The 22,876-nt window shown below is 44.3% G+C and overlaps 8 protein-coding genes across 10 annotated transcripts in view; 6 read left to right on the top strand and 2 right to left on the bottom strand.

Annotated features, from left to right (window-relative positions):
* LOC126565697 (uncharacterized) overlaps positions 1–22,876 on the top strand; it is a 341,656-nt gene that overhangs the window by 2,478 nt on the left and 316,302 nt on the right. The window lies entirely within an intron of this gene.
* LOC126565193 (ubiquitin thioesterase otubain-like) overlaps positions 1–22,876 on the top strand; it is a 345,090-nt gene that overhangs the window by 293,331 nt on the left and 28,883 nt on the right. The gene's annotated exons all lie outside the window — the stretch shown is intronic.
* LOC126565904 (non-structural maintenance of chromosomes element 3 homolog) lies at positions 150–954 on the top strand. The gene is made up of 2 exons (XM_050223114.1): positions 150–377; positions 445–954. Exons 1-2 carry the CDS (start codon positions 150–152, stop codon positions 952–954), a joined length of 738 nt encoding a protein of 245 aa, XP_050079071.1.
* LOC126565548 (cytidine deaminase-like) lies at positions 2,374–3,015 on the top strand. The gene is made up of 3 exons (XM_050222736.1): positions 2,374–2,434; positions 2,512–2,720; positions 2,809–3,015. The coding sequence occupies exons 1-3, from the start codon at positions 2,374–2,376 to the stop codon at positions 3,007–3,009; spliced, it is 471 nt and encodes a 156-aa protein (XP_050078693.1). The 3' UTR covers positions 3,010–3,015.
* LOC126564045 (protein HIRA homolog) lies at positions 4,199–7,834 on the bottom strand. Its single transcript, XM_050220954.1, has 5 exons — positions 7,796–7,834; positions 5,709–7,726; positions 5,527–5,641; positions 4,669–4,918; positions 4,199–4,577 (listed from the first exon to the last, which is right to left on the bottom strand). Exons 1-5 carry the CDS (start codon positions 7,830–7,832, stop codon positions 4,199–4,201), a joined length of 2,799 nt encoding a protein of 932 aa, XP_050076911.1. The 5' UTR covers positions 7,833–7,834.
* On the top strand, positions 8,760–13,698 carry LOC126563850 (protein brunelleschi). The gene is made up of 5 exons (XM_050220626.1): positions 8,760–9,002; positions 9,070–12,046; positions 12,633–13,099; positions 13,160–13,367; positions 13,446–13,698. Exons 1-5 carry the CDS (start codon positions 8,810–8,812, stop codon positions 13,696–13,698), a joined length of 4,098 nt encoding a protein of 1,365 aa, XP_050076583.1. The 5' UTR covers positions 8,760–8,809.
* Positions 15,879–19,550, bottom strand: LOC126564459 (V-type proton ATPase subunit H). 2 transcript variants are annotated; one of them, XM_050221521.1, is made up of 8 exons: positions 19,360–19,550; positions 18,965–19,046; positions 18,480–18,885; positions 17,688–17,903; positions 17,212–17,346; positions 16,251–16,813; positions 16,065–16,178; positions 15,879–15,997 (listed from the first exon to the last, which is right to left on the bottom strand). In XM_050221521.1, the coding sequence occupies exons 1-8, from the start codon at positions 19,406–19,408 to the stop codon at positions 15,919–15,921; spliced, it is 1,644 nt and encodes a 547-aa protein (XP_050077478.1). In that variant the 5' UTR covers positions 19,409–19,550; the 3' UTR covers positions 15,879–15,918. The 2 variants fall into 2 exon arrangements, with proteins under 2 accessions (XP_050077478.1, XP_050077479.1); XM_050221522.1 differs by lacking the exon at positions 17,688–17,903 and having other exon boundaries at positions 15,889–15,997; positions 19,360–19,548.
* On the top strand, positions 20,027–20,924 carry LOC126565208 (tRNA-splicing endonuclease subunit Sen2). The gene is made up of 2 exons (XM_050222363.1): positions 20,027–20,564; positions 20,635–20,924. The coding sequence occupies exons 1-2, from the start codon at positions 20,027–20,029 to the stop codon at positions 20,922–20,924; spliced, it is 828 nt and encodes a 275-aa protein (XP_050078320.1).

The following is a 22,876-nucleotide window of genomic DNA, read 5'->3' as shown; positions in this document are numbered from 1 at the left end:
TGACAGCAGCTGTCAAAATAATGATAGCAAAGCAAAAGAAAGAAAAACACAGAACAAAAACGCATCGGAACGGATTGCGCCAAAAAATTTTCCGAACGGCCGAAGATTTTAATTCAGTATTACTTATACAGTGATTAAATAGAAAAACAATGTCACGACCGACACAGTCGCAAAGCCAGCGTTCGGAAGCAGAGCGTAGTATTTCGTCGCCACCGGCAGACGAAAGCCATTTGGTCCGGAACATGGTGAAAACGATACTGAATTTGTCCGTCAACAAGTCGATTATCAAACGGTCTGATATTAGCCATATCGCACTGAAAGGTGATGCTAGGCTTTACAACAGAATAATCCCGGAAGTGATCGATATACTTAGAGAGGTATTAAAGAAAACCTGTAGGCTACTGTAAATCGTCGAAACGTTTTAACATGGTTTTTATCGCACAGGTGTATGGATACAAGCTGGTAGATGTTGATAGTAAAGGCCAAAAGACGATGATTTTATGCTCCACGGTAGAAACCAGTTCGATTGCCGAGCTGAATGAAAACTATCGTCGCCGGTATACGCTTCTAGGCATCATGTTAGGCTACATATATATGAAAAATGGAACCGTTCCAGAAAGCATGCTGTGGGATTTTCTTCGAACAATCGGTATCGATGGGCAGCAGGAACATGCTTATTTCGGTGAACCGAAGAAGTTGCTTGAGGTTTTTATAAAACAAGCATACCTTATGCGATTAAAACAGTCCATGGAGGGTATGAACGAGGAAAGCATTTTCCTAAGCTGGGGTGTCCGGGCGAACCAGGAAGTGTCGAAGAAGGAGATGCTCGAATCGATGTGCAAGTTGATGAACCGGAAGCCGAGTGATTTTAAAACTCAGTACATAGAAACGCAGGGGATGGGCGAGGACAATATGTCGGTAGATGGGGAGGATGAGTCTGAGGATGTAGAATAAGGTTTTAGAATTATAAGGTAGAATAAAGTAGAATAGGGTGGCCTTTATGGCCATCTTCAAGTGCCCAAGAAGGAGCTGCTAGAATCGATATGCAGGATGATGAACTGGTAATCGAGCGAGCCTGAGGTGATACATTCATGGTTTTTTTCAACTCTTTCTAATCTGGAATTTCTCTTATTCGGAATACACATCTTGTTCAAGCATTTTTGACAATCCCTTAGAAAACTCTTAACCCGGGAGAAGGAGATTTCCCTGTATTTATGATGCGAATCTTGGTGTTTTTTTTATTCATAAATGACGGCCAGGCCGTATTGCTATGCGAATCTTGGTATGAATTTAATTTTTTTAATGGCTTACAATACATCTAAACTAGCTCGTGGCGGGTTCAATGCGGGGACCCCGAGCTTGTAAGAGGTTCTGAATCCAAAAGGATCCCCGCCCCTGTATCGTCGTCCATCAGCTTCAATGTGATTAGGTCATTCAACTCCGCTTAGAAACCTCGGAGGGGCTAAATCTGCCTCTGCGAGAGTATTTCTTCCAGATTAAGGTTGTCGTTGATTCAAAGACGGAAATATGCACCAATAATGTTTTAAGACTTTCTACAGACCAACTACGAGAAGACGTTGAAAGATTGGTGTTAACTTTCGTTAACCGTAAACATTTCGTGAACCAGCTACCAGCGGTAATTTATTAACAGTAAATTTTTAACTGAAAATACTAAGTTGCAGTAAAAGTTGCAACATGACATAGCTGAAACTCAGTTATTTAGTTATCGTTACTGGAACTATTGCTTAATGGTTTCCAGTTAAAAACTTTACAGAACCGCAAGCAATGGACGAGGACGATATGTCGGTTAGATAGTGATGATTGCCCTGGGGAGCTTGTGAAGTGAATGAAGAAATGTGTTTTGAAACCATAACAACTCGGGTTTTCCCGATCAGATGTTCCGAACCCATCATCACAAATTTCATTATCATGCCGCTCTTTGTGTTCATTGCATATTATCGCACAATATATAAGTAATACGACCGTTCTACATGAATAAAAAGAATCGCGCAACATATTTACATTTATTAGGTTTCGTCCGGGTATATATGTTGTGATAACACGCCAAGTAGATTCTATTTTAAATAAACAGTTTACACTAATCTCAAGTACCGGACCGGAGGCAAACATAGCTGAGATTTATGGAGTGGTTTTTAAATATAAGCTGAAAGCCGAAACAGCGCGCGCTTATTCGAGTACCTAACGCGGGGCCGTAAACGTCCGTGGTGTATTTTTGTTTATTATTTTATCTAATCGCTAACCCTTCCGAGCGCTTTGCATAGTACGGATTGCTACCAAAACAAAAAAAGGGGTGAAAATAGAACGGGAACTGGGTTTCACCGCAAAGTGGCAAGAAAAAGTTTTCGAATCAGCATGAACAATAATATCAACGGACAGGTGGATGGACAGAATGTGGTGGACTATTCTTCGCTAGGTAAGAAAGGGAGAGAGGCAGCGTTGGCAGTGTAAAATGAGGCGGATTCATTCATGCAATCCAACACACAACCGTAGATAGCTCCGTGCAGGAACTGATCGAGGCAGCTATTAAGGTTCGGAACAACGCCTACTGTCCGTACAGCAATTTCCCGGTGGGCGCGGCGCTAAGAACCGCCACGGGTGAAATTGTTACCGGATGTAATGTGGAAAATGGTACGTTTGGACCGTCGGTATGTGCCGAACGGACAGCTGTTTGTACCGCTATCAGTGCAGGACATCGTGAGGTATCGGGAATATAGTGAGCGGCACTTGTTGGAACACGTTGCGAATCCTTTTTTTTCTTCTCTCTCCCCTATCGTTGATTGTTTGCAGTTTACGACGGTGGCAGTGGCAGCTTATCAGGAGACAGAATTTACGGCACCGTGCGGCACATGTCGTCAGACGTTGGCGGAGTTCAGTCGCAAAGATATCCCCATCTATCTGGTCAAGCCCGCACCGGTGAGGGTTATGATAACGTCGCTATTTCAGCTGTTACCGCACGCCTTCACGCCCACCTTTCTAAACAACAAATAGTCCAAAGTAGCGTGGTCGCGTGTGCTGTGTGGCGTAACACAAAGTATCAACCAGCTTAACCTTCGTTTCAATGACCAAAAATACACCCTTACTGCTAAAACCACCTACACTCGGGTAGGTCGTACATTGTGTATGGGAGTTTACATTTTTCCGCATAAGAAAGCTAATAACTTTTGACCTACTCGTCATATTTGTATGAAATTTTTAAGAAAGATGAGGCTAATTGTTTTCTGACAAATAAAAGTTAGTTGAGAATTTAAAAAATCTTCTTCTATGTATTTTTAGTTTTCATAGCTTGCAACGTCTATATTTACAGTAGCTGCATATCAAGCGCCAAACAAACTTGTATGAAAATATAATTTCCCGTTTTTTTATTAAGTACATGTGAAAAGTTAAGAAATACGGCCTGGCCGTCATTACGAAATAAAAAAAAACAAACATGTAAAAAGTCAATCATAACCATCAACATAAGTTTGCGTACTGCTGTTACTACTTTTTACAAAGTCAAATACTGTGTAAATATACAGACAATAAAAATAGGGCGCAGCTTAAGTATCGGATTGCCGAGGATTGAAAGGATTTAAATTTCAACGAAATGTTTTTTTTTGTACCATTCAAGCTATTCCACGAGCTCCCGTGGGTCGGAAGATTGGCAAAATATTTTCACCCGTATACGTATGCCGATTTCTTATAAATCAAGCTCTCGTTACAGACAAAAAATGACTTTTCGACTGTAAGTTAAAGCGATTAGTTAATAAGGAATGGATTAGTCGCAAATAAAGCCTTAAAACAGGAGACAAATTATGCAAATGAGAAATTTTGTATAATATGATCAGTATGAGATATTTGAAGTCATATCGAATTTCCACTATATTACAAAAAAAAATTCAATTCTAAACTAAATGTTATTAGCTCAACAGCAAATAGTCTTATCTCACTTGAAAATTTGATGCAAATACGACAAGCTGATATGAAAATAATAGCTTTATAATACGACAGAATGCAAACACTCACAAGCTGTTAGTTCCATTATATTAAATGTTATTGAAACATAAAATGCTAAACATACCCGGGTTGGTGGTCATTGAAATAAAGATTAACGGTCAATAAAGGTTCAAGCTTACGTGCGTCACCTTTTATTGATCCGCCACTCTCTCTCTCTCTCTGCCTTTTGCGCTCTTCTTCCGAACTACTCCATCAGTACGGGTTTTTGGCGGCCGTGCCGCTCCTTGAGGAATTTCAGCTGATCCAAATATTCCGTGTAAATGCGTTGCCATTTCGTTTGCATCTTCAGATGGTTCAGCACATCCTCCATAAACACATGCTTCGAGATACCCAACACGGCCGGATCGTTATCGTCACCCATGCGCGTGTCCAGACTGTGCGATGCGCCAAGCAAATCGTCCAACACCTGACGGATCTTTTCCTCGCCGCCGTTCAGTGCTAATTGAAAGCCAAGCATCGAGTACCAGTACTTGAGTTCGGCGGGCGAGGCGATCATTTCGCAGATTTTTATTTGATTTTCGATAAACGCTATCGCGGCTGATGTTTGCCAGGGTGCCGAGTGCCTAAAAGGGAGGGGGGGGGGGAATGGGGGATAAGATTCGAAAGAAAAAAGTAATTGATAGAACACACACGCACACTGCGGCAAATACGTACATTTCGGCAAAGCTGTTAGTTTTCGGTCCGGCAAAGCTGCCGTACGACTGTATCGTTGACAGTGGGTACGCTTTAATGTTTCTCACCGGTGCGTTCGCTTTGTTGCCAATCAGCCCGTGCCGTATGACGGGATCGGACGAGTTGATTAGCATCCAGCTGTCGAGCTTTCGGCAGTAGCAGTAGGACGTTCCGTTCGACAGGACTATGAATGGCATTCCCTGGTCGGACACGTGCAGGATGGTAACGAAACCTAGGAAAAAAAAGTGCAAATGTTTTGAATAAGCTTGAATTATTTGAATATACACTGTGTCAAAAAATTGTCCGAACAGCAAAGACAGGGCTACAAAATAATTGATAAACATTTTCAATCAATTTAAAGAAATATTATACTTACTCCACAAAGTAGTACAACATATTATTACCATCAATCAGTATTGATTTTGTAAAAAAAATACTATACGTTGATAAAACTGATTTACCAAATTAAAAAGACGAATCCAAAAAATTATCTGTACAACGAACAAACACACGGTTTATCAAACCCGAGTTATCAAGTTAATACTTCGTATGTCACCCTTTAGCTACAATAACGATCGCTGCAAACGGTTTTTCATCGAGAAAGTCAACCTTAAAGAGTTACTTCAGAAGAAATTTTCTTCCATTCTTGCATGAGAAACGCTTTTAGTTCATTTTAATTCTGGACCGACCGGGGGTTCTCGAATTTTTCGCTCAACATGATCCCACAAATTCTCAATAGGAGAATTGAGGTCTGGAGGCGAATGCGTAAGCATTAATTTGAATGTTGTGCAGTAACCATTCCGACACATTCTATCGTGAAAATTCCATCCTTGTACTTACTTCCGCTCATAACTTCTGAACAGTTGGTCGATAGGAGAACAGATTTTTCCGGCACATTCCAGATGCGAAGTATACCACTTTCGGTAACTACTGCGGCCAACTTTGAGTTTGAACTCTGGAAAAGAGTTAAATCGGAAATCATTAACACCTGTTCGCACCGATTTCGCATAATCCGCACTTACAAATGTACACTGTATGGCCGGGCTTGTTAGACTGAGCACAGGAAACACCGGAGTTCCTGTTTTGTTGTCCAACATTCTGATCGTATGATCATGACTACAAACGATCGCAAATTTCGCTCCAACCGCAAAGCAAACTACCGGCGAACCGACAACAGTTTCCCAGATCTTTCGCTCCACACGCTGAGCATTTACGACGAGTCCGACCACACGGCACAGCGTTCCGTAGGCCGTTTTAACGCTATTATTCTGTATCTGCACCCTCACTTCTCCGAAGGCTTTGAAGGAATTGCCCTGGATGACGGTCGCCTTACCCGTGGAGTAGGTGACGGGTCTTGTACGTTCAACCAGTTTCTGATTCGATGCTGGCTGGTTCGTGTTAGTTCCGGTGGTTTGGTCGGTTGCGGCCGCGAGTGCTTCGGCTTTCTGTGGTGGTACTGTGGCGACTCGTTTTAATCGATTATCCAACTTGACCGTTGGTTCGATCGAAAGAGGAACGTTTGGTTCCTCGCTTACGAGCTGTTTCTGCGACTCTACATTCGTACTGGTTTCGCTAGATTTGCTGCCAAATTCAATTGTTGTCGGTATGTTGTTGGGAGTATGCGATGGTACGCCATTATCATCGTTCAGTGGGATAAACATCGGAGTAATTCTACGCTTCCCGTCCGCAGTTTTCGTTTCGATTTGTTTGAGTATCGGCGTTGGTGCCGCTTGACTGGATGAAGACGAAATGGCCATGGACACCGGAGTTGTGGTAGTTTGTGCTGATTTACCGTCATCCTTTTTCGCTCCCAGCTGAGGAGCTTGCTGTTGTTGCGGGACCAAAGTCGGTGGTACGAGATTGCTTTTTAAAACGTTCAGGAAGTCCGAATTCTCCACAATCATTTCCTTCTCTGCCTGGGCCGTAAGATCAATGTTGGCATTCTTGCCGTACATACGCTGGTAAAGAATGTTTTTGTCCTCCTCGGAGAGCGGCGTGCCCAGCTCTTGGGCTGTAAACTGTAGACAGGCAATGTGCCCATCACCACTACACGCAAGCAGCGTGTATCCGTCACAACTCCACGAAAGATCCAGTATAGAATCCTGAAAGAGATCATGTATAACTACCAGCGGCCGTTGCAAAGCGGTCAGCCAGATGGATAAACTTCTATCACGTGCGCCAACCGCCAAACAGCAGTACTGTTGGAGTTTGTTCGTTTTCGGTGCCGATCGTTTCAAGATCGAGTTGTGGAACCTCACACATGTGACCGCTTTTCGATGTCCGACAAAATCTTTGTCACACTTCCATCCATCACGCTCGATTATCTGTGCAGTTGGTCCACCACCGTTCATAGCGTGGGCCGAGACCAGATACTGGCCATCCGGTGACCACGATAGACGCAAAATGTGTGTCGTCCCTCCGCACTCTTCGAACGGTTCCGTAATTGTCTTGAAACAACTCCAATCGGTCGTTTTCCACACCTTCAGCGAACGATCATCGCTCTGGGAAGCGATAAACTTTCCGACCGGATCCCACGTGACACCCTTCACTAGCCCGGTATGACCCTTCAGGACGTGCACAATTTTCGGAAACTGTAGCGCATCCCAAATGATAATCGTATTGTCCACGCTACAGCTTGCAATCCATCGATCTTGCGGGGACCAGGCCAAATCCAACACGTCGCCCGCATGTCCACGAAGCGTCGAAATGCAACGCCAATGCTCGACGGACTTACCACCACCACCACCAAACGCTCCTATACCACCGCTACCGCTGATTGTCTTTTTCCATATCATTACGAGCTTATCATCGCCACCGGATGCTAGCAGAAGCCCATTCCCCGACCATCGGACACAGTTCACACACGCCAGATGGTTATCCATCTGGCACAGTATGCGTGGTACGCTTTTGTTCGATTCGGCCTGCTCGTTCAGTACCGGTGCCATGTTCCAGATGACGACGCGCCCGGAATCGCATCCTTGACCGCCGGTAGCGAATCTTTCGCCACTCGGATGGATATCGATGGAAAAAATCGATTTCTCTATGAAACGAAATGGAAGCTTTTCAGGCAAACCCGGACATAAATGTTTTTATCTGCACAACTACGAACCATCGTGATGGACCCAGCTTGGTTGGAAAATCTTCATCGTATCGCCTTATTGAGGCCCTTTCGAATCGATGCACAAACACAATCAAAACCTGTACATTTTAGACAAAATAAATTAAGCGCAAATAGGTTAAGACTTTGGCCTGCTTTTAACGTTCTTAGTTTGTACACTAAAGCTGTAAAACAGTTATTTCTTGCTATTTAGAAGAATTGCAAAATTTGTTGTGTTTTCGGTACTGTGCGGCAAAACACTTCTTCTCAGTGATGTTCGTTTTCTTCGTGTGCTTGCGTCGGCCTTTTCCCTCCCTTTCGAAGGCTGTTTAAGACGGTTAGTTCAATACTTTATTTTATTATTCTTTCAATTGATTCATTATTTTCAAGTTTTTGTAAAGAAATAACAAACAAAAGTTCAAATAAAAATTTATTCTTGAAATCCGTTCATAAATGGTTTTGAAAAACAAAAGAAACCGATTTGCATTTGAAATCAAATTTTAAATTTTGCAACCGCCCCAATATCGACATACGTCGACACAGCTGTCGACTGTCAACGTCAGCTGTCAATATTAGTTGGTGTTAACGTTATCAAAACATCTCGCAAACTTTCCTTCTTCTGCGACCGAATTAATTGGATGCGTGTGTAATTATAGGTGAAATTTGTGCTTCGTAAATCGAAAACGATGGATTTCCGCTTCGGCTTGGCCGTGCGGTCCATGTGAGCAAATGGCGATCATGGCACACAGTACCGTAGCGAGAGTGCGTTCTGGGTGGCTGTAGCAGTTATCGGTGGAGAAGATGATGTGTCCCAAATGCTAGGAAGGGAAATCGCAAGTGCATCCCATCTACTGACGGCATCCACCAGTGGTTGGCATTGCTGGGGGGAGTGTATTGCTACTGTTTTTTTTGGTTTAGCGAAACTGCTGCGGTCTGGAGCAACGAAACACGGTGTATGTAGTGAATAACGACAAACAACAAAAACACGAGCCAACAACAAAAGTAGCACGAGTAAATGAGGATTAAATGAGATCCTCGGTAAGTTACATGTTATCGCAAGGACCTGGAGATCCGATTATGGCGCATCCAGATTATGAGCAGCACCATTACCACCATGGTTGTTTGTTAATCCTGGTGCGAGGAATCGGTTCCTCGAAGCCACGGTCTTTGCAGCGCGTCTTCGAACGAGTGCAGCGGGTTAACAACGTCAAAATACCTGGTAAGTGTCCGGTCGTATCGAACAAACTTTGGTGTGGCGTGTCTAATGGGAACTTCCCCTTTTCCAGCTGATTCGACCGGTAGCACGAGAGATATCTGGGTGCGGTACATACGTGACCATCCGGTGGAAAACAATGATTGGGGTGACTTTCAAACCCATCGCCGACTGTTGGGTCTCATAACGGTGGGAAAGTTTGAGGCCCAAAGCGAATTGAACGAACTGTGCCGGGTGCATGAGTCCTTGAAAGTGAAGTACACGCACACACTGTTCGATTCGCGTTGCCTACTGTTCGGACCGAGTACGGACGAGTTGCAAAAGATGAACGGTGCGGCGGGTGCGACAATGGGACCAGACGCTGGTAGTAAGACAACGCTCGAAAAATGCTTCCAAACGCCGTCCAACTTCAAGAGCCGTGCGTTCTTCTACCCCGAGAACGATCCTTGCAGCAACTTGGAAACGAAGATTTCGGAGTTCATTACCTCCCTCTACTACATACTGGAGCTGAAACGGATGGAAAAGACGCGTGAGAAGCTCGAGAAGGCACCGCTACTGTTGGCACCGTTCGAGAAGAAAGATTTCGTCGGGCTGGACCTGGAGAGTAGAAACAACAGGAAGCGCTGCATTGGGCGCATGACCAAGCATTTGGGTGATCTGACGCTGCAGGCGGGCCTTGTCGCCGAATCGCTTAACTTCTTTCATGCCGCGAGCGAAACTCTACGTGCCATAAGTGACTCGCTGTGGTTGGGCGCGGCCAACGAAGGGCTCTGTGCGGCATCCGCTATACTGCTCTATCCTAACTTCCGCTACACCATGTCTATACAAAGAAACTCTAGTCTGCAGGAGAACTCTTCCTCTCCACAGAAGTTTAATCTTGCCCGTAATCAGCTGTACACTGGGAGTTACAACGGGGGCGATAGTTCGACGATGAAGCACAAAAAGTCGGACATGGTTATTAACCTCAGTTCGTCCGATACGGCGACGATTGTTGGGGCGGATAAAACGTCCGCCTCATCTAACTCTTCGGCATCGTCCATTAGCTCGAGCTTGTCGTCTGGTTCGGGTGGTAGTGGAACGGCCAGCGGAAGTTCTTCATCCGACTCGGGGACGACGTTGGTTAATAAACCGGGTACTGGGGTGGCAACTAAATTTCCCGCCAATATTCTGCAACCGGATGAAATTACGGTGCGCTACCGTGATGCCATCATCAACTACAGCAAGTATCGGAACGCTGGTATTATAGAAACGGAGGCGGCCCTGAAAGCGGCCCGTATTTGTATCGAGCAGGGCAAGAATCTGGATGTAGCTATGTTCCTGCAGAACGTACTCTACATCAATTTGAACATGACCGAGCAGCAGCGGGTGCGACGGTTCGAAGTACTGACCGATCTGTACCAAAAGATAGGTTACAATCGTAAGGCGGCTTTCTGTCAGCGGCTGGCCGCCTGGCGGCATGTCGCCCAAAGCAACAGCAACCCTGACTGGGGTCAAAGCTATCGGTTAATGTTGGAAAGCTTTTCCGGGCATAAGTTATCGCTGGAACCGAACGAGGTGCTTGAGAATAATATGGGCTGGCCGGTGTTGCAGATCGATCTGTTGCAGCAACTCGTCGGGACTGCTCGGCGACTAGGACAGTCGGCATTAGCGACACGCCACATGACCTTTCTACTGCAAACCATGTGGAAGAATTTAACGCCACACGAACAGCGGGAAATGGCCCTGCAGCTACAGAATCTAAGCGCTCAGTGTGAGGGTGCTCCCGTACCGTTGGTGCTGGAGAACGGTATTGTAATACCGCCAGCCAATCTAACCGATCTGCCTCATTGCTCGCAACTCCTGGTGAAGGATTTAGCGCCTCACTTAAAACCGACCAAAATCGTCGTTAACAAGGTGGACAGTGGGCCATTTCTTTTCACCCCAATTCACTTCAGTTCCCTTGACCGGCGTGGCGTCGAGAAGGATGATAGCAAAATCACCTTCAACTGGATACAGCACGATGTGTGTGAGGTAAGCTTAAGTCTAATGAATCCGTTGCCGTTCGAGTTGCAGGTGACGGATATGCGACTTCTTACGACGGGCGTTGTGTTTGAGGCTTTCCCCCAAACCGTCACCCTACAGCCTAACGTCTCAACGAACGTGTCCCTACACGGTACCTCGATCGAGTGCGGTGAGCTTGAAATTCAAGGCTACAGTACGCACACGCTCGGTGTGAAGTCGAACTGTCGGCTGAAGCACATGCTACATCGAAAGGAACGCCATCTGCCACCGTGCTACAAGGTGAAGGTAATACCGGCGCTACCGAAGCTCGAGACAAAAACGAGTCTCCCTCAGACGGCAACGTTTAGCGGCATGCCAAATGCGGACTTTGTTACAACGTCCGCCAGCATAACGCTGTACAACGGCGAAAGAGGTGAATGTACGATTACGCTCACAAACACAAGCAACATCCCGATTGAGTACGTGGACGCTACGTTCCATTCGACGTTGGAAGCTTCCCTGCAGAGTCGGATATTTCAGCTAGCAACGGATGAACTGCACCAGAAGCTACCCATCCAACCGAACGAAAGTATCGATTTCAAGCTGGTGATCTTTGGGGAGGCCGATTTTCTTGGCGCACTCACAGCGGGACCGGGCCAGATAGCGGGATACTCGTTGTCGCATAATCCGGATGGGATGAATAGTGCTGGTCCGCAGAGTTTAACTGTCTCGCATGGAGGTGGTGGTGGTGGTGGGTTGCTTTCGGGTGGAGGAAGTGGTAACCCGAGTATACCGAGCCGCATCAGTTCACCAACGAACACACATCGAAGGAATGAGCTGTTGACGTCGAGCTTTCGCTCATCACATTCGGGACATTCGTCGTTGGCGACGCTTAGCGTTGGCATATCGACGGGACATGTGCCACGACAGTTGGATGCGCAGTTACGGTTTAAATATTCTGGCGGGGAAGGTTTGCAGGAAGGCTTCTGTCGACAGTGTGCAATCTCGTTTAATGTGGAGCTACTGCCAAGCGCACAAATTACCAATTGGGACGTTTTGTCGGCGGAAATGTAAGTACAGCTTAGTGTTATGAGTTCTTAGCTTTTAAAGGTATGGTTTTGGAAATAGAAGATGTAAAGAACTGTGTTGGTTAAAACAGTGAAGTCGTATCTCCAAATCTATATCCTCCAGTACTCCGTGCATCTCGAAAGTCTTTGCGGCAGTGTTAGCTGGCATTTTTGAGGCCTTGGCGCTCAGATATATCTCTGTCTTGATCATTAAAAGGTTAGGAGATGTCGTTCGATTGTTACGTTGTAGAAGGACCGATAATAGGGTCATGCATTTTTTTAACTTCTCCGATGTGCAATGCCTCACCAATTATGAAGCTTTTTTTTAATGACTAGACAACTAGAGTCCATGAATAAGGAATACAGACCGTTGACCTTAGAATTTCGCGGTTGGAATTGCGATAAGCTTTATCGTCGGGCACTCTGGCATTATCCGATATTGAACAACCCCAGTTTTATAGAACAGTTAGCAAAAGTCTTAGTTTATTCGCAACTTTTAGACTCACTGGCATGATAAGTCAATTGTCAATTGATTCAATTGATTAAATTCTCAGCTAAGAATTGCCTTCTTTGCTTTCCTTTCTTATAGCCCATCCCAGTTCTACCTGGTGCTGGACGTGGTGAACCTAACTGCGCAGGAAATGTCACTCAACTATACCTCCAACAAAACAATACTCATTGAGGCTAAGGAAAGTTGTCGCGTGCCGGTCCCGGTACAACGATGTCCCCTGGAACGAATTTTTGCCGCCGTAGCCGAACATCAGCAGCAACATCACAATCATTTTCATCACCATCACCAGCAGCAGCAGATACATTCGATCGGAAGTGGTTCAGCGGATCATCACAATATGCCTAGCATAATGAGTGGTGTGGCCGGTACGAGCACGAGCGATAGTTCCGATCTGACCGAGCGGGTCTGCTCCGAGCACATTTCGGAAAATGTCAATCTTAAATGGTCACTGCCGGGCATTGACTGCCATGGGACTGCTTCGTTGCGCGGTATTACACTCTCACCGACAATGCTTGATCTGGTGACCGTGCCTCCGCTCGAGTGGGGTAAGTCGAACAAGCCTGAATCTAAATCAGTTGCATTTATCTAAATTTTTACTTCCACAGAGGTTAAAGTTGACGATCAGGTGGTAGCGCCACAGTCGGAGGTAACGTGCGTTACCGGGCAGTTTCTTAGCTTTAGCATTAGCATCTGCAATCTGTCGGCATCAGTGCTACATCAGGTGCAATTGTCGGTGCAGTTTTATCAGGATTATCAGAACGGTGTTCAAAACTATCGTTTAGAGACGCGTGTCACAATGTCCGGTCCTAATCAGTAAGTATTTCAAGTTAAGCTTTTCAATCCATTACAAGAACAAGTTGGTCTAATAATGCCTTTTTGCCCATTTTGCAGCATACTCATTCCATCGTTAAACAAAGACGAGAAAGCGTTCCACAAGTGCTCGGTTCTGTTCTTCACTCCCGGCCGTTTCAAGGCAGATATTCAGTGTCGATCGCTCAGTTCGACTCTGCAAGCTGCACCACAACAGCGGACAGACGAATCAGGTACCGGATTGCCAACGCTAGCGACACCGGGACCGGACAGTGCATCACATGTATGGCGGTTTATTCCTCCAATCGAAATAACCGTCCTGGATCAGCAGTAGCAGTAGGTTTAGAGATCGACCGGTGCGATCGTAGAGGATCTGTACGAGAACAATAATTTGGAAAACTACACAGGATATACAGGCGTGCATATTACTCCCTACTATATATTTCGATAGGCATCGCGATTAGCCTATTCATTGTTGTTGGCGAAACGGCTTAACCAAGTACTACAATCTGTACCTTTTTGAATACACACACACACAGCGTGGTGGAGCAGGAGGCTTGTAGCAATGTTTGTTGCTGAGTACATATACTATTACACACACTTGGTATTATAAATGCTGCATAAAACAAACAAAAAATGCTACGATGAAGAATGCGGTCGTCGACTCACTCGACTCGAGGCTGGATTTAGTCTGTAGGTGGTATTTGTTCGTATATTGTGCAGAATTTAAATTAACTGGAAGCAATATTGAATAGGAAATTAGCTCTCGAAACAAAGCATTATTTGCACACCTTACTCTCTAGGGGAGCCTAGGACTACATGACGGGTTGGATTATTGGGTTGGGCGGGAGAAGGTTGGGTTAAATATTTCACTCGGGAGGGACACCAACACGGTACGAAGCGATGCTGCAGGGTGATGGAAAAACGATACGATTGACAGTGAAGCAAAAAATGCTCCTCCGTGTCCCGCAGCGGCGAAAATGACACGGATAAAAAATAAATAAAAACACGCGCGAATTAGTTATACTCGTTGTAAGATGAACGACGGAACAGGTGTATCGGTTTGATTTACTTTATTATACTTATCTGTTTTTTTGTCTTTATTGCTCCGAGGAAAATGTGAATGTTATTTATGAAAAATATAATAAATGCCAGTAAAAGAAACAAGACGAGGGGAAAGCGTTGGTTTTTTTTGCATTTAAAATTAATGTTCTGTTTAATGTTTAAAACTCGGTCTTCTCAAATTATTTCCCTGTCTCCGAATCTATTGGGAATTCTCTTCCGTGTTGTACGATGTCGTATCCTCTAGAATGTCTAGAATGCATGGAGACATCTACCCAATTTCATCGTCCTCCTTCACCACCCTTCTCTACAGTCAAGTTCATACTCCAGGCTCTTAGAATGAACTGAGAAATGATAAAACATCACTAGGATCCTTGGACAGCGAGCCCCATGTCCTTGAACCAAAAGTACCCTTGGAGGCGTATTTAGCCTTCTAAGGCCCTACAGTGTTGGGGCATCTTCAGATAAAAAATGGCGAGCGGGGTGGAGGTGATGGTGATTGAGTTCGAGGCTGTAGTTGCAACTCTAATCATCAGATCCGCCAGTATTTACAATAAATAATTCGTTTTGGGCTTCAGCTCGGGACTCCTAAGCCAGAAGGTTTTTAAAATGACGAAGTCTCTTGATAGATAATTTGACATTTACGACAATAACTCTTGGACAACGAAGGCCCATGGATGGCGCGTTGTTTGCACAACCATAGCGAGATCGTACAACAAAACTTCTTAAGAGGCAAAATTTTGGTTGACTAAGCATACAATGCGCACCTTGGAAGGATGAGGTCGCTTTTGACGGAGAAAACTCTTAGAAAACGAAGTCTCATACGTCGATTATTATTCCCGTCACTTATCAGACCTTGTCAATATTTGTCGCCTTATGGTTTTACTTCATCGCATCTGGAATTTCTTTTTCAGTCCCGCTATCCCAGCACCTTTTCTATCTTACGTTTTGTAATTGATGGATGTTGGAGAAAACAAAACCACAAGGACACTAGGAATTGTTGCTTACATATTGATTTAAAGGTGTTTTATTAATGTTCGTCTTTCGATTAATATATCTATCATTGTATTCTCTCGCTTTCTCTATGTATGTTGCACTTGAAATGATAACTATCTCTTACAGCTAATGACACCAGTGAAGCGTTTGATGACGCGTATCCTCACCAGGAGAAACAAAAACATAACAATTTGAATAGGCGTAATACATTAAGCAAGGAAGGTGTTGTTTTTGGCGCTTCCTTTAAAAACGGTGCTCGTGCTTTGCTAGTGGGCGCATCAGCTTTTAAGTGTTCATATGTACCAGCTTGAACGGGGAACTTTTATATATATACACACACATACTTGCACTCACATTTTTTAAAAAGTTTCCAAAACATTGTCCACGGTATGGAATGCATTTACTCTTTTTTTTTGTTGGCCATGGCCACTACTGAAGGTGCCTCTATTGATCGTTACGAGGCGTGTTCGATTAGGTTGCTTTAAACGACCGGCTTTTAAGCTTTGCCACTGATCGGTGCACTGCCCTGCGGTGCCTTTTCATTTTCCTTCTCGAGCTGCTTGCCAAGGTACTCCCTGTAGTGGGGGAAAACATATGTAAAAGGTTAGTTTGGTGCCTTTAAAAAAGGCTTGTACATCTTACCAGTTGTGCACCATCAGCTTCTGGACAGCCAGCAAAGCTTCGTAACGTACGTTCGGGTCTTCGTGGGCGAGCAATTGCATGACCAGCTGCTTGCCTCCCAGCTGCTCAATAACGCTGTTAGGAGTTGGAAAGTTAAAATTTATATTAATTTGCTCTACAAATTTGTGATCCTTCATCTCAACGTACTGTTTGCCTCTCGGATAGTGACGCACGTACTCCCCAATGTCGTAGCTAGCGACCGACAACACCAACGGATCCTTCGACGTTTCCAGCAGATGTACCAGAATGCGCAACAGCTCGTACTGCTTCTCGTTCAAACGCTGAGCATTTTCACGCCAAAACTTGGCCGACTTGTGCACCGGGGACCATTCCAACCGGGCGCTCTTTACCTCGGTAGCGTACTCATCGAACGAACTCAAATCTTGTACCGAATTTTGAAGCTTTTCCGTCAAAAACTCAACATCGCCGGTAATATCCTCATCATCAAACCGGCGCTGCTCCAAAATGGTAAGCTGCTTCATCACCTTACATTGCACCATCGCAATGCAGTGTTCCTTCGCTACCTGCGAGTCTTCCGGCTTCTCGATCAGATTACGGAACACGGCCAGTATGATGCGCGTTACCTTCTCCTTCGCACAATCGCTCAAAATGTCGGCCAAAATCGGGATAACGTTAAACTTGTTCATCTTTTCCGCCAGCAGTGGATTGAACGTTAGCACCCACAGACAGAACACCAGTTGATATTGAACCTACAACAGAGAAAAGAACAATGGTGATTTAGTTGGTATGCTGGAGGAAGTTTGAGAAGCCCCTCTCCAATAGTAATGGATAAATCCTCATTTTTCTGAATAATCCGACTCTGAAGCTTTCCGGAATAATTGCTCCGGAGTAATACGGAGTTTGCTCTGGAGTAAAAAAGAGTTAAATCCGGATTGATCCTAAGTAAACTCCGGAGTTTAGAAGTAGGCGTAGAACATACAACAACGGATTTACTCCCACGCAAACTCCTGATTATTCCAGAGTAAATTCCGTAATTAAATCCTTATTTTTTCCGGAGTATACCCCGGTTTTTTAAAATCGGAATCAGAGTATATTCATTAATCTACTCCGGAGTTCCCTCCACTACTTCCCAAGCGTATTTTTTTACCTGGAAGTTCACCCGGGACGACAGGATGCTGATGAGCGTGCTGATTCCATCGACGGTGACGAAAGCAAACCGATATTCATCGACGCGCAGCATCATTTGCAGACAGCGTGCCACCGATTGGATGTATTCGTTGTTCTTGAATATGAAACCCGGTGGAGAAAAAAAAAAAATTATAATTATCTTTTCGATGTCTTAAGCAGCGTCAATAGCCACAAAGAATGATGCTGATGGTGACACACATATGGACGGCTCACAGGTGGATGAGACGACGGTACGGTTTTTTTTAGTAAGGCATGAGTTTCCGGAGAGATTTCTTTACTGGTTAACATATTGTGCCTACGTGTAGTGTTCTACGTGAATGTGTTTGTTTCAACGCAACGCCAATACAGGGGAGTATTGAGGGGGTGGGTTTAAGGAATTTACAAGTAAGTGTAAAATCATGAGAAACGGTGCATGTTTTCATCGTTATCGACTACCGTTAGCGTCACGTGCAGATCTTCCTTCGAGGAACCACCACGCTGAGGATCGTCGATCGCACTCGATATTTCGCGGTACCGCTCTGCGATCTGATGATGGTGGCTATTCGGGTGATGCGCTTCCCCGTGATGCCCATGGTGGCCATGGTGCGAAGCGGCCGCTTCCGCCAGTCGCTTCTTTTCCGCCTCCTCCATTTCATGCAACAGTTTTTGAGCCTTCGTTTTGTGTTATTTTTTTGTGGTGATTTTTTTCCCCCGAGCAGTAGTGGGTTGGATTTACAACGGTTTTTCGAATAAATATATATATACACAGGATTGGTAAAATAGTAATTGCATCAATAATGATATCCTTCTACGCACAATAAATTGTTTTGGTTTTAAAACCGTTAAATCAAATTAAAATCCAAACAACCACACGGACACACACACACACAAACACGAAAACATGTCTACTAAGGACCAATCACACTCAATAGCTCTAGTTGGCCTCTGTTGGCAACTTGGTTAGAAGGCAGACAGGCAAGTGTCCCAACCCAACTAGAGCTCGAAACACGTGGAAAGGTTAGTGTGGAACACAGCGATACCTTCAAAACTGGTCCCAATTTTGTTATTAAACCCGAAAATAGGGGTTAGAGTATACTTCCACACGTACGCGCGAGTAATTCTTCCTCACAACCAGCAGTCCAAGCAATGTTATAGGTAGTATGTGTTAGTAAAACAATCTAGCAGCTCATGCCAAACCGGAACGAAAAACATAACTTTTCGCATCACACGTTTGCATTGGATACTTACAGCAACGGTCAGCTGATCCTTTAGCCATTGCAGATAGAAGTGCAGATCGGACTTGGGCATCTGCTCCTGTCCCCAACAAGCAAGCTTGCCTACGACGCGCGACGCCATGTTCACGATGAACCCATCCTGACGGTTGAGCAGATTCAGGAACGGTGCCCAAACGCTTTCCTTCTTCTTGTTGGCATAGTCGTGGAAAATCTGTACCCGGGCCCGATCCTCCTGCAGCAGATCATCGATCAGCACCAGAATGTACTGGATCGTTTGATCCTTCGAGACGTGGGCCAACATGTTGAGCAGAGTTTTAGCGCACTGACCGGCATTTTCTTGCAGGTACTGGGCCTGAGCCTTCTTATCCTTGTCCAGCGAGCTGACGCAGGCATAATCTTCCTGCGAAATCATCTGCGACCTACGACGGAGGGGGAAAGAGCAATCAAGAGATATTAATGTCTAGCCAGACGGATGGGATTAATGGCCTGGACGCTTACTGCATGTAGGAGTACCAGTTCGGCTTGTTCTGGCGGATGTCTCCGGCCTGCTGCTGCAAGACGCTCGTCGCAGCAATCATATCTGCCAAAAGAAAAGTAATACCATCACGTGATGAAAATTAAATCGTCTTAGGTAATGACTCGACTATCACCCTCCGGATGTTGGTGGGAATTCTATTGCAATTGCATTCTATTGCAATGGGCAATGATTGCATAGTCTATTCGATGAAAGGGATTAACTTTAACCACCACAGGTAATGCGCATCAAAGGATTCGCTACACATCGAGTATCGATTAGAGCTCGCAAGGGCTCTGTCGGACGGGGGAATGGGAGGAATCGTTTTGTTCGTACGTGCAGGAGTCAGCAAAACAATAGCTGAACGGTTGCTACTTACCGATTTTATCGTCCGGAAGTGACGACATAATATCCTGAACGTCGGTCATGTTTGCTGGGTGGAAAGACGGACAGGCAGCAAGCTCTCGAAAACTCGAACGACTTCGGAACAGAGACCGTGAAACACTTTACCTTTCCGTACAGGTGAACAGTACGAGAAAAATATTTGTGATCATATGACCTAGGATGATGGTAGAGCAGGTCCGGGTGTGTTGTGCAGTTTTGACAGCTGTTGTTTTGCAAATGATGACAGTACAGAAATGGATATTTTAGGATTTTTTATCCTATTTTCTTGAGTTTTCTTATCTTTGCGTCTTGTTAACAATAAAAAAATTCATGAAATTATTTAAAATCATCAAAAATGTTATTTAGAAGGAAGAAAATACTAAAATTATTAATTCAATTCTTACCAGCTGATCCAGTTCGGAAAAATTGTCAGTTCGATGTAGCGACAGCACCTTTTGCATCCCAAAAACACTTCATCTGTTAAAAACGCTTAAATCGAATTAATGGCAATAAACGCTTCAAAAGTAAACAATCACCTAGAAACGTAAACAAGAATAGCAACTGCAGCGCGATAGGACGTGTCTTTTTATTGAATAATTAAAAAAAATGAGTTACATTTAGTGTATTTATAGGACATATTGAACTGTTTCACAGCTTCTAAGATGAATACCAAAGGCAGTTTGTTTGCATATAGCCTTAGAGCGAAAAAGAAAATCATCCCGGAACTGGCACAAACACTTCCCTTGCCAGTTTACGATAAAGCCGCCACCGAAACATTGCAAATACAGGGTATTTTTACGGGCTTTACAGTGGATGTTACTGATTTAGCTTCTATCCGCGTGTTGTGCTTAAATGGAGGCTTTGGTCAAGGGATGTTGTCCCGGGCATTTCCGGCTTGTGTTACAAACTCACGTGAGTTGGCACGGAAACGCAAACGGAACACGAATCTGGAACCAAATCCAAGTCAAGATACTGTGAGCGAACCTTTATGCTTATTTTTAGAAGAAGCCTTCTTTCTGATGCATACGTTAAATATTTTACAATTAAAAGATCTATTCGATAAAACGATTGATATGCTAGAAGCGTTCGAAAGGTTTCGTAAGATAAAGAAAAACTTCCTCGCTTGCTATTGCGCGTATTTGTACCTCAAGGCGAAAAACTGGGTCATCAAGAGTGGAATCAAATTTGGCGGAGACTTTGGTAAGGTTTTACAAAGACATGTTGTAAAGATAAGATAAATGATTCTATTTTTATTTCTTTCCTTTACCAGTGATCTACGTGAAAGGACCACAGTTTTATCATGCATCGTACATTGTACTGATAAAGGAAATGGTTGATGGAAAACAGATTGATTCTCACACCGTTGATGGGTTGGACTTTCAAGGGTTCAATCGAATTGCGGAAACAACAGCTAAAGATGTGCTGTTTTTGGAGGTACACTATCCGGCAAATCTGGATCTCTCGGACACTGCTGCCTGTGTGGAACGATTAAAAGATGTTCGTGTAGCGGAACTGTTTACGAAACACCACAATTACTTGGCAGCACGAAATCAATCTTGAAATACAAATGTATGTTCAGCACTTGTACTGAATATTTTTATATTTCTTTCTGATGTATTAATCCTGTACGGATGTGAAATGCCTTTAAAATATTTAGCTTTTTCTATGGCACTACAATTGTGAGCGATTTTGGTGTGCTATTTCTGGTTATGTCTAGTCCGGCTTGACTTAATTCATATGTAGAAGGATATTCGAATCCTTTCGTATGAACGCCTGCACTGCTACCTCCTAGGCCACTGGACTTTGTCCCATGTTTAAATTAATACCTTTGATACAAAAGCATAAAATATAACCTACAGATAGCAGAGCAACTGAAATCACTTTTGACATCTGAGGATGTCACGTGATTAGTTTATTATTTTGCAAAAAATATTGAAGGATCGGTTAAAGGAACAGCTCAACTAACAGACCACCCATGGCCATCTAGCATTGACAAAATCCGAAAAGACTTCCTTTTTTACTCATTTTTACTGAGGTTTCTGATATTGATCATTGACATTACCAGATCGATTTGGTCAATTCATAGAAATAATTGAAAACTACTTATTTAAGAGCATGATTAGCTGCTTCCGGGAAGCGAGTTTTACCCGATCTCTCCAATTCCTTGGTTTCGGGGATGACATTGATATCATTGAACGGACATCTGCAGCGGTCAACGAGGCGCACAAGCGACTGAAACGTGAGGCCGGTAGGATTGTTTTGAGGATCAATGCGACGAAGACATTACCTGCTTGCAAGAGGCTCTGGCTGCGATATAGCCCGACACGGAAGCTGACTATCAGTTGACGGCGACGATCTCGTGGTGGTAGAGGAGTTCAGCTACTTAGGTACTATCGTAACTTCGGACCACAACGTAAGAAGCGAAATACGAAGGCGTGTTGTTCAGGGAAACCTTGACTACTACGGGCTCCACAAATTCCTGCGATCCAGAAGAATCCAACTGATTCGTCCGGTAATCCTCTACGAGTACCTGGGTACGAGCCCTGGACTATGCTGACGGAGGCCATTGCATTTACCATTTTTGGACGGCAGGTGCGAAGGACTATCTTTGGCAGTGTGTGCGAGCAGGACATGCGGCGAAAGAGAATGAACCACGAGCTAGTTGAGCTGTTTAACGGTGTCGATATCCTGACGGTAGTCAAAACTAGATGGATATGATGGTTGGGGCACGTGACGAGAATGCCGGAGCACAGCGAGCTCAGTGGCAGGATCAAGTACAGTGCAAGTACTAACCTGTCGGAGATCGGATGAAACCGTGGATGGAGGACTACTTCCTGGAAACGGGTTCTAGATCTGACGATGTTATCTAGACGTGCTCAAGCCTGAGCAGGCCAAGAAGAAGGAGGAGGATTCGCAGTTTCTCAGATACTCGGAATTGACCTTCAAGAACCAAAGATGCGTTGAGCCTCAGGGGAAGTTTCTCTTCTCTTAAACTCGACACCAGAGAAAGTCATCTGAGATTCGGATATGTACTTATAGCGAACTATTCTCTATAAGTTAAATGAGTTCCTGGAGTATTCTTTTAGTAAATACATCGTTATTTTGAGGCTCACTTATGTATCAAAAACTCACGAATGGATCGAGCTGGGAGTTTTGCTTAGGCATACCGATTTACTCAGATATAATGTATACAGCTAAGTGATCTAATATTACAAGTCGCCTCAAACTTAGACCGCCCTGTAAGAAACGCGTAAGGATGTTGATCATACTCAAATGCGAAAAAATCATACTCAAATGCAAATAAGAGACAGAGAGATTTCGGTGAGTTGGTCATGTCATGAGAATGTTATTGATAACCCATCCTGTATCTAACATGGATAGAAAAAGAGACGTATTAGGCCAACATTGAGACGAAGTGATGACGTTGATGCGCTTAGTCAGAAAAAATGCGATATCGGGATTGACAGACTATAAGCTGTCCAAAGTCCCGGAAAGGTTACTGCAATCGATTG

The sequence above is a fragment of the Anopheles maculipalpis genome, chromosome 3RL (genome assembly GCF_943734695.1).
Source record: "Anopheles maculipalpis chromosome 3RL, idAnoMacuDA_375_x, whole genome shotgun sequence".
NCBI classification, from domain to species: Eukaryota; Metazoa; Arthropoda; class Insecta; order Diptera; family Culicidae; genus Anopheles; species Anopheles maculipalpis.
The sequence above is the reverse complement of the archived record's forward strand: the minus strand, read 5'-3'. Positions and strand labels throughout refer to the sequence as shown.

Excerpts from the sequence above, each read along its gene's own strand:
- LOC126564045 (XM_050220954.1), bottom strand. The coding sequence starts at position 7,832 with ATGAAGATTTTCCAACCAAGCTGGGTCCATCACGATG. Across the intron at positions 5,642-5,708 it reads CGGCCATACAGTGTACATTT|AGTTCAAACTCAAAGTTGGC; the intron begins GTAAGTGCGGAT and ends ACTCTTTTCCAG. Across the intron at positions 4,578-4,668 it reads ACTAACAGCTTTGCCGAAAT|GCACTCGGCACCCTGGCAAA; the intron begins GTACGTATTTGC and ends CCTCCCTTTTAG.
- LOC126565548 (XM_050222736.1), top strand. The coding sequence starts at position 2,374 with ATGAACAATAATATCAACGGACAGGTGGATGGACAGAATGTGGTGGAC. Across the intron at positions 2,435-2,511 it reads GGTGGACTATTCTTCGCTAG|ATAGCTCCGTGCAGGAACTG; the intron begins GTAAGAAAGGGA and ends ACACAACCGTAG. Across the intron at positions 2,721-2,808 it reads TCAGTGCAGGACATCGTGAG|TTTACGACGGTGGCAGTGGC; the intron begins GTATCGGGAATA and ends GATTGTTTGCAG.
- LOC126564459 (XM_050221521.1), bottom strand. The coding sequence starts at position 19,408 with ATGACCGACGTTCAGGATATTATGTCGTCACTTCCGGACGATAAAATC. Across the intron at positions 17,904-18,479 it reads AGGATCAGCTGACCGTTGCT|GCTCAAAAACTGTTGCATGA; the intron begins GTAAGTATCCAA and ends CACAAAACGAAG. Across the intron at positions 15,998-16,064 it reads AAGCTGATGGTGCACAACTG|GGAGTACCTTGGCAAGCAGC; the intron begins GTAAGATGTACA and ends CCCCCACTACAG.
- LOC126565208 (XM_050222363.1), top strand. The coding sequence starts at position 20,027 with ATGAATACCAAAGGCAGTTTGTTTGCATATAGCCTTAGAGCGAAAAAG. Across the intron at positions 20,565-20,634 it reads CAAATTTGGCGGAGACTTTG|TGATCTACGTGAAAGGACCA; the intron begins GTAAGGTTTTAC and ends TTCCTTTACCAG.
- LOC126565904 (XM_050223114.1), top strand. The coding sequence starts at position 150 with ATGTCACGACCGACACAGTCGCAAAGCCAGCGTTCGGAAGCAGAGCGT. Across the intron at positions 378-444 it reads TGATCGATATACTTAGAGAG|GTGTATGGATACAAGCTGGT; the intron begins GTATTAAAGAAA and ends TTTATCGCACAG.
- LOC126563850 (XM_050220626.1), top strand. The coding sequence starts at position 8,810 with ATGAGATCCTCGGTAAGTTACATGTTATCGCAAGGACCTGGAGATCCG. Across the intron at positions 12,047-12,632 it reads GACGTTTTGTCGGCGGAAAT|CCCATCCCAGTTCTACCTGG; the intron begins GTAAGTACAGCT and ends CCTTTCTTATAG. Across the intron at positions 13,368-13,445 it reads ACAATGTCCGGTCCTAATCA|CATACTCATTCCATCGTTAA; the intron begins GTAAGTATTTCA and ends CCCATTTTGCAG.